Source organism: Eubalaena glacialis, chromosome 15 (genome assembly GCF_028564815.1).
Source record: "Eubalaena glacialis isolate mEubGla1 chromosome 15, mEubGla1.1.hap2.+ XY, whole genome shotgun sequence".
NCBI lineage: Eukaryota > Metazoa > Chordata > Mammalia > Artiodactyla > Balaenidae > Eubalaena > Eubalaena glacialis.
The window spans coordinates 93673386-93682154 of record NC_083730.1 but is presented as its reverse complement, the minus strand read 5'-3'; the positions used below and the strand labels follow the sequence as shown (position 1 = coordinate 93682154).

The following is an 8769-nucleotide window of genomic DNA, read 5'->3' as shown; positions in this document are numbered from 1 at the left end:
CAGAAGTTCTCGGTCATCTGTCCTACCTCGGGGCGGTTTCCAGTGCGACATCCCTGGGCCCCTGTAACTAACTGACCCCATCCAAACAGCACTGTCCCGCCCCTGGGCTCCTTTCCTGTTTCTAAAATGCTGCCCTGCTTCTCAAAGGTCAAGTGTAAAGGGGGTACACGCCATGGAAAAGCCAGGTCTGCAGACAGGACAGCAGGGTGGCCGCGCAAGCCCGAGGGTCCGGGGGCCCAGGGCTCGGCTGCGGGGCCTCACAGCGCCCAAGGCCAGACCCCTGGTGCCACCTCTGGCTTTTCTGGTCTCAGACGTTAGCACAGCCCCTGGCTAACTTGTCGGAACTATTTCGACAGAATGGTGTGTGCTTGCTGCTTTTACTTACCAAGCTCACCGTCCTGGGTCAGGGCCTCTCACTGAGGCCCCTGGTGGGCAGACACCCTGCAAAACCGTCAGCGCAGGGTGCACAAAAGACGGGGGAAAAGGGCTTCCTGCTGAAACTACCTCAGCAAGCATGGGGCTGCTGCTGGTCGCGCTGCACAGGCTTCCTGTTTCCTTTAAAACATTCACAATTAGTACTTTGAAAAACCAGTAAAAAAATTCCATTTTGTAGTTATTTCCAAAATTGACAGAAATGGATCGAATATCACAATTAGTTGCACTGATTGCAAAAAATATTCATAACCACTTCATAGAAATTGTACTTTCTCCTAAATAAACGGAGATTTGGGATGGACACATCGTATCTAAATATTTTAATCCACAAGCATAAAAGATTAATAGCCACAGGCAAACAAGGACTGAACTGTCAGCCAGACACTTTATTGAAACAGGGCCCCTCCTGGGCTGTCACTGCCCGGCCCCTCCCACGAGACCAGCAGGTCGAGTCACCTCCCTCACCTGCCAAGGTGCCCCTCCTCTGTGTCCGGAAAGGCCTAGCAACACACGTGAGTTCAGATACAACAGCGGCAGGGCTGTGTGACTCGGGAGTGAGAAATGGGTTTTCAAAGCAAGAACCAGATGAGGAAAATCTTCAATTGATAAAAACTTAAGTGACAAAGAGTTCTAGGAAATGAAAAAAGAGTGTAAGCAGCGAAATAAGTTACGAATGGAAGAAGCACTGGCGCCCTCCTCCTCCTGCTTGACGGGCTCTGCTGACGGACGGCGCGCTGCGGTGTGTGCCGCGGCCCCTGCGGGGACGGCATCCGGGGGCCTCGTCCAGTCCCTGAAACAGGCCTGCTTAGACCCCACAGGCTCATCCTGGTGGACGAGAGTGAGGCAGAGACACTGCGAGAGACGAAGCTGATCTGACCTGAGCGCTTCCCTTCTCCATCCTGGGCCAGAAGCTCAGTGCTGCAGCGCCGCAACATGGGTCCTTCTCTCCGGCTGCCATGCCCTGGAGCCCTGGAGCCCTGGAGCGCCGACCCCGTGGCGCGGCCGGTGGGGGGCAGGGGAGGAGCCCGCGGTCTCAGTGGCACCCACACCAGGCCGGCAGGGGGCTGAGGAGGAGAGCGGGGCCTCGAGGCGGCCCTCAGGAGCGGGAGATCTTGTCAGGAGGCATGAACCCCGTGTCCCCGAGGGTCCTGAGAGCCACTCGGCCATCTGGCCGGACTACCAGGTGGGTAATGCTGCCGTTGTTGAGGGAAAGGCGGAGCCAGCCTTCTGGCGGGAACTGCAGCGCCCTGGAGGAGAGAGCACAGGCTAGGAAGGGCCCACCCCAGATGACAAGGCCTCAGGGGCCTTCCCTGGGGCTGGGGCCAACACCTGCTAGTCCCTCCCATTTTCAAACGGGGTTTCACAGAGGAAGGAGCTGTCGGGTGGATGCCAACCCATCAATCAAACGAGGGGGAGGTGACAGCCCAGCCCCTCTGGGACAGGGGATCAACCCAACTCAAGGCTTGCATGTGAGTCACAAACACACTGGCTAACAAATGCATGCAACTGAATTTGTTCTTCCAGTGTCACCAAAAGGGGACGGGGGCAGCCAGACGGTGCAGCAGGGGCAACCCACAACCCCGGAGCATTTCCACGCTCTTAACGCTTCTTAGACACAGTTAGTATTTGCTGAAAAGCCCAGTACGACTATGGCCTCCGTCCGAGCCACCGGACCCCTTTATGCCCCAGGACACTGGGGTGCACAAGTGGCATCCCTGTGGCTTGCCATTAACTGGCACTCTCTCTGTCGAGAGTTTTGCTGACTAGAAGGATTAACTACCTACACGCTGCTTTTTCAAGGCTCAGCGTCACCCTCACCGCTTTCAAAACTGCCCTAAGTTAGGGAGCAGAGCGCCCTCACGTGTCCCGGGGGCACAGGCCGCTCCCGGCCCCGATGTCTCCGGCCGGCCCTCAGCACTGGGGTCGCTCCCGGTGACACTGGGTCAGTGCTGTCCCGGGATATGGGAGGACGTGGGTTCACACAGCCCCGAAGTCGCCCTGAGCGGCACACGGGCTCGGGCTGCCCCCGAAGCCCAGCCCCTCCTCCCGGCAGCGCTCAACCTGGCCGGGACCCTGGCGCCGCAGCCTGCTCCCCCGGCGCAGGGCTGCTCGCCCCGGGCCACGCGGGCGACGTCTGAGGGCAAACGAACGGGCCCTCGTGAGAAGGGGGACCCCTCAGCTCTTGAAGCACCTGCTGAGCACCTTCAATGGACCCGGCGGAGGCTGGGTTCTCACTTGCACTAAGTGGGATGTGGTCACACACACGAGCACCCCGCTGGCCTTCCCAGGTCCAGGGCCCTCCGTGACTCCGCCTGTGGCTCAGCGCAGGCATCACTGCGAGGGCCCTGGACCGCTGGGGCCAGGACGAAGGGACGTGGTCGCTCCGCGGACACAGGAGCCCCTGCAGAACCCTAACCCTAGCGTGCTCACGGGTTATCACCCCGCGCAGAACAGATCCGTGAGGCCATCGTCGCAAAAATGCCAATTAATAAAGGGACATACGAAACCATTAAGCAAACACCACTGAGCAACCACGGGGGCAGGCGCCATCGACAGGTGCTGAAACCAGTCGGGGGACGTCAGGGAAACGGGCGTTCGCGTTGCCTCCTACAAAGTGTGACTTCGCAGCGGGAACGACCGCGCACAGCGCCTGAACCAAGCGACCACGTCAGCATCGCCCGGGAAAGGCCGCCCACGGGGGGCACCTCAGTCTGGTCCGTTCCCCCCAAAAACATGCAGTTGTGAGAAAGCCGTTCTACCAGACCACGGGCTGGGCCTGGCGGGCACCGTCAGGCAGGAGGAGGGGGAGCCGCGCTGGGGAGGCGGGGCCGGGCCGTGCTGGGGGCACAGGCCGGCGGGAAGTGGGGGAGGCGGGGCCGCGGTGGGGAGGCGGGGCCGTACTGGGGGCACAGGCCAGTGGGGGCGGGGCGGGAGGCGGGGCCGCGGTGGGGAGGCGGGGCCGTGCTGGGGGCACAGGCCAGCGGGGGAGGGGCGGGAGGCGGGGCCGCGCGGGGGCGGGGCACAGGCCGGAGGCGGGGCCGCGGGCGCCGTTGGGGCCTCACCTGCACACGATATAGCGGATGACGTTGGCGTGGCAGATGAAGATCTCGTAGCTGTCCTCCTGCTGCTTGGCGTCCGCCCGGTGGATGTAGTTCCGGAAGGCGGCCTCGATCCGCGCCCCGTCCTCGTAATACTGCTGGGGGCAGAGGGAGGGATCGTCCGTATGGAGGCAGTGCGCGGGCCACCGCCGCCAGGAGCCCAGAGGTGGAGTGGAGGCCGCCCGGGGGGAGTTTTTACCACAGCCTCCGGCTTCCAGTGAGACACGGGGGGGTCAGGCTCGATGGGGGCGCCTTCCCTCAGCAGGTCTGTGCTGACCTTGCAGACGCCTGCAGAGAAACACAGGACTCAGCGCCCCTTCAGGAGCAGCCGCCCCGGGGCCGCCTGGCACTCACCTGGCAGGTGTTTGCTGATGATGTCAGTGGTTTCTATTGCACGGGTCATGGAGGAATGGACGATTTTATTAAACTTCAACCCCAAGCTTGCAAGTCGGAGACCGGTTAGTTCAGCCTGCTCACGACCTTGAAGGTGGAATACACTGGAGAATTACACGTCGCCGGAGTCCCTGTTTACTTCACAAATACTTCAGTCCTTACCAAGCACCGTTAGGTGTGGGGGACAAGACAGGAAGCCCCTCCCAGGGCTCAGGCCTAAGGAAGGGGCCAGGCTTTCAACAGGTAAAATCAATGAGACAAACTAGCCACCTTCAGCCCCATACAGAAAAAACACTGAAGACAACGGCCATGGTTGAGGCTGGCTGAAGTTTGGGTGGGGTCCTGTTTACTATTTCTGGGTCCCTCACACCATTCCTACTCAACTTTGTCCAAAGATTGGGTGTCAGTGCGCCACTGACCACCCGCCGCTCAATCACCACCACCAGGTGTCAATACGTGAGGACGGACAGATTAGCACTGCTGTGGCCTGGGTGCAAATACAAATGCTTTTCCTCAAATGTATCTTAGAATCCAGTCGAAATGCCCTTGGAAAGTCAGTTTCAGCTGGATGCACGATACCACAGATGCAGCTTGACTTCCACCCGTGCCCGAGGACAGGCCAGCAAGCCCCTTCCCACAAACGGGTACTATCTCATTCAACAGAGAGGTTTTTTAAAATGTAAACTGTATCTCCAACCTCCCTGCGTTTCCTTGCTAGGAATTTCTCCTACAGACACACGAGCACAAAGACCGAGGCGGGACGACTGCCCGGCAGCGCCATTCACAGCAGCGAGAAACTGCCACAGGCGCCCTCCGCGCGGGGCTGCTGAGACCCGCCACCGTTTATGAGGCAGCCTCTGAGGAAGGCTCTCCAGCAACTAGGTCAAGCCAGATGGGGCACCGGGCGGCGCCAACTCAGAGAGCCTCGTGCCTGCAGGCAGGATCCACCTTAACATTTTTAAAGTTGAGGACGTTTTCAAAGCCTGTGTCAGATTTGGCTGATTATTACTAATAATGACAAGGCTCGCATCTGGGCCGAGAACACCTGACACAGGTCCAAAGAGGCCCAGCGCCCCAAGGGCACCTTCAAGGAGGCTGGCCTCTGCGGGCGGGCCCAGCCACGTACCCAGGGGCGTCAGCGTGCGGTCCTTCTCCAGGGAGGCGTCCACGTGGTACTGGGAGTGCCTAATGAGGAAGATGTGCCGTGTGGCCTTGGCCTTGTAGTGGTCCAGCCTGGACGCCAGCTCTTCTTCTCCGGGCTCCAGGTTCCTCTTCCGCAGGTTGACCAGGGACAGCGGTTCTCTCCTGAGGCAGAAATACAAGACGGTGTGTCCCTGCCCTTGTGCCCCTGCTCACAAGTCACCCCCAGTCTTTCTCACAGAGAGGCTTCCCGGGTTGGGGAGGCGCAGGGGAGGAGCCAGCGCCTCCCCTTCTCTTGGCGCCAGGCCCGCCCTGGGCGGCTGGATGTGAACAGAACAGACAAGCAAAGCTATTGTGCTGCCCACGTCCTTGTGAGGAGACTGACAGTCACAGCAAGCAGACCAGGGACGCGAAGAAGAGGAAGGAGTGTCTGTGGAACGGCAGGTGGGAAATGCCCACAGGGTAGCCTCGCTGACGGGGATGCTGTGCTGCCCAATAGTAGCCACTGACCACGTGGCTACTTAAATTCAAAATCATGAAAATTAAATACAATTAAAACTCCATTTCCCCAATCACACTAAACACATTTTCAACGCTTAGTAGCACGTGGAATAGTGGGCATCACATCGGACAGAGAGGAATGTTCCCGTTCCCACGGAAACCCCCTGGATGGCCCTGCTGGAACGCTGGGAAGGAGCTAATGGGGGTTGGGAGGGAGTAGCAGCAGCACAGATGCGGAGAAACGACCAAGTCTGGTGAAGACAGGCACTCTGGTGGCTCGTGGACCTCAAGTTAATAGAAATGAAATGCCTGTGAGACTGGCAGAGCTGGGAAAAGAATGTACTCAGCTGAGGCAGTGCTGGAAGAATAAGTTTTGAGGGGAATAATGGTGAATTCACGGGTTCTGCTTGGGCCGTGCGAACCTGGGGTGCCTGTAACATGACCAGGCCGAGATGCCACACTGGCAGTCACGTGGGAGCTGGGGCTCAGCCAGAGAAGACATCTGGAACCTACAGGCACAGATGCAGGAAGCCTGGCTCCTCAGGAAGAGGCTGGAGATCTCACTGGATGAGGCCCTGTTACTTTCTAGCATGGACACCACCCCCCTCACCCCCCCATAAATCTAGACTTGGCAAGCAAATACAGCATGTTGGCCTCAAACAAGGCTGGAGTCCGGCTCTACCTCAAGTCAGTCCTTTAACCTCAGAGTGACTGTTTCCTTAAAAAGGCCCAAGAAATTCACAAGATTGTACTGATGTTTGAAAAAGAGAATATGACCCAAGTCTAATCGTGAGAAAAACAGACAAATCCCAATTGAGGGACAGTCTACAAAATCCCTGATCAGCCCTCCTCAGAACTGTCAAGGTCATCAAAACAAGTCAAGTCTGAGAAACTGCCAAAGCCTGACTGTCCTGTGGGATCCGGGAAGACACAATGGACAAGATGTAAGAACTGAGGAAATCTCAATAAAGTACGGACGTCAGTTAATAATATCGTATCTATACTGGTTCACTGTGACAAGTGTCCCATATTAGTGTGAGGTGTTAACAACAGAGGGAATTAGGTGTGGAGTATACAGGAACTCTATCATCTTTTGCAATTTTTCTGTACATACAAGACGATTCTAAGCTAAGTTTACCTTTTAAAAATTAAAGGTTAAAAAGAATACCTATGAAGTTCCCGATACAACTAGGCCAGCAATAAATATTGGATCTGTGCCCCACACTCAAGAGTGTCAAGGAGTAAAGAGCTGGGACTGGGTAAACCATCCCACAGCCCAGAGCAGGGCCGTCCAATAGAAACACAACACCGGCAACATACGTAATTTAAAATTTCCAAGTGGCCACATTTACAAAGCAGGAAGAAACAGGTGAAATGTCAGTAACTCACTTTATTTACTCCAGCATACCAAAAATACTATCGTTTCAATACAGTATTTTAAGATCTGCACTGCTCTGGTTTTTAAATTTAAATTAATTAACGTTAAGTAAGACTAAAAATTGCTTCCTGATCACAGGGGCCACACTCCAAGGGCTCAATAAGAACACTGACAGCGCGCGGCCAGGTGGGACCGGGACCCCTGGACCTCACGTTCCTACTCAAGATGGCTGCTGGTCCTGTCCCCGCGAGGCCGCCCCGCGGAGGCCCCTTCCAGGGCCCATCTCCACCTCGCCGTCTCAGCTGTATCGCAAATATGGGACCAACGCGCCGTCACCCAATCCGAGGATTCAGAAGTTGGGAGACGGAAACAAGGACAAGAGCCCTACAAAAGTCCAAGCCCTCCGTCTAGGACAAAAAACGACCACTTCGGCCTTCCCTGTGCGCCGGGCACTGTCCCTGGCATCACGGTGCTCCTTCCTCAAAACGACCCTCTGTGCAGACAAGGAAACTGACGCTCAGAAGAGGGGTCGAAGGACGCCCCACGTCCACAGCCACCCTTGCGGTCAGAACCGAAAGAGAAACCCGCAGGCAAGCCTGCCCCGCCCGCCCCTGCGCGGAACCGACCACACCGACCGGCCGGGACGGCCAAGGCCCGGGAAGGCTCCCGCCGCCAGCCCCGCACCTGTCCCAGTTGGAGTCCCAGACGCCGGGCCCGGGGCGCGCGGCCCCCGCCCACGCCGGCGGCTCGACCACGCGCAGCTCCGCGTCCCCGCCCGCGCGGGGCTTCCCCACTGCCACCGCCGAGAAGAACACGGCGGCCGAGCCCCCGGCCAGGCCGCAGGCCGCCAGCTGCAGCGCCTGCCGGAACGCCATGCCGGCCCGTCCCAAGCGCGCCCGCGTCGACTCCGCGCAGGCGCTCTCGGGCGCGGACGGCGCGCCGCAAGGGACAGGCTTCGGTGGGCGTGCGCTTCCGACCGCCGGGCTGCGCGGGAGACGCGGGGGTCGCTGGGATGGCCCTGCCCGCCGCGGGCGACTTCCGGGAACGAAGGCGGAGCCCGGTGGTGGGCGGTGGTTCTGAGATCCTTCCCTCGACCCGCTGCGGGGGGCCCGGGGCGGGAGTCGTTCCTGCTTTCGAGCAGCTAGTGCTCACGCGGCGCCCCCGGGGAGCCGCTTGGGCGGGGGCGCGACGGGAGCACCGAAGCCGGCGCCGGGCGGCTGGGCCGGGTCATCTGCGGGAAGAGCCCAGGGGGAACCCGTGCCCCGCAGATGACTTGGGGTTCTGGTTTAAGTGAACCGGGAAACTCCCGCAGGGTTTGCCGGTTGCCTTGTTTTTACTGTGGCAAAATACACATAACGCAAAATTTACCATCGTAACCGTCTTTTAGGTGTACAGCTCAGGGGCATTAAGCACATTCTCTTTGTTGTGCAAGTATCACCACCATCCCTCTCCAGAACTTTCTCATCTTCCCAAACTAAAATTCTGTCCCCGTTAAACACTTAACTCCCCTTCCCCTTCCCTCAGCCCCTGGCACCCACCATCTTACTTCCTGTCTCTATGAATTTGCTCCAGGGACCCCAAAGAAGTAGAGTCAGACAGTATTGTCCTTTGCGGACTGGATTATGTCACTTAATGTCCTCAAGGTTCATCTGAGTCGTAGCATGTGTCAGAATGTCCTTCCTTTTTAAGGATGAATAATATTCCACTGTATGGATGGACGACATTTTGTTTATCCATTCATCCATCAATGGACATTTGGGTTGTTTCCCAGTTTTAGCTATTGTGAATAACGCTGCTGTGAACATGGGTGTGCAAATATCTCTT

The 8769-nt window shown here is 58.0% G+C and overlaps 1 protein-coding gene across 3 annotated transcripts; it reads right to left on the bottom strand.

Annotated features, from left to right (window-relative positions):
• Window positions 1–801: 801 nt before the first annotated feature.
• Window positions 802–7862, bottom strand: PGAM5 (PGAM family member 5, mitochondrial serine/threonine protein phosphatase). 3 transcript variants are annotated; one of them, XR_009697347.1, is made up of 7 exons: window positions 7630–7862; window positions 5053–5231; window positions 3888–4013; window positions 3733–3821; window positions 3498–3631; window positions 1313–1682; window positions 802–1225 (listed from the first exon to the last, which is right to left on the bottom strand). XR_009697347.1 is itself a non-coding variant. In XM_061169465.1 (6 exons), exons 1-6 carry the CDS (start codon window positions 7818–7820, stop codon window positions 1532–1534), a joined length of 870 nt encoding a protein of 289 aa, XP_061025448.1. In that variant the 5' UTR covers window positions 7821–7862; the 3' UTR covers window positions 802–1531. The 3 variants fall into 3 exon arrangements, 2 of the variants coding, with proteins under 2 accessions (XP_061025448.1, XP_061025449.1); XM_061169465.1 differs by having other exon boundaries at window positions 802–1682; XM_061169466.1 differs by having other exon boundaries at window positions 802–1682; window positions 3498–3628.
• Window positions 7863–8769: the final 907 nt, after the last annotated feature.

What these genes read in the sequence shown, in the direction of transcription:
- PGAM5 (XM_061169465.1), bottom strand. Translation starts at nt 7,820, where the DNA reads ATGGCGTTCCGGCAGGCGCTGCAGCTGGCGGCCTGCGGCCTGGCCGGG. An exon ending in TGGGACTCCAACTGGGACAG is followed by an intron (nt 5,232 to 7,629) that starts GTGCGGGGCTGG and finishes TTTCTGCCTCAG; the next exon opens with GAGAGAACCGCTGTCCCTGG. An exon ending in CCGCACGCTGACGCCCCTGG is followed by an intron (nt 4,014 to 5,052) that starts GTACGTGGCTGG and finishes TCCACCTTCAAG; the next exon opens with GTCGTGAGCAGGCTGAACTA.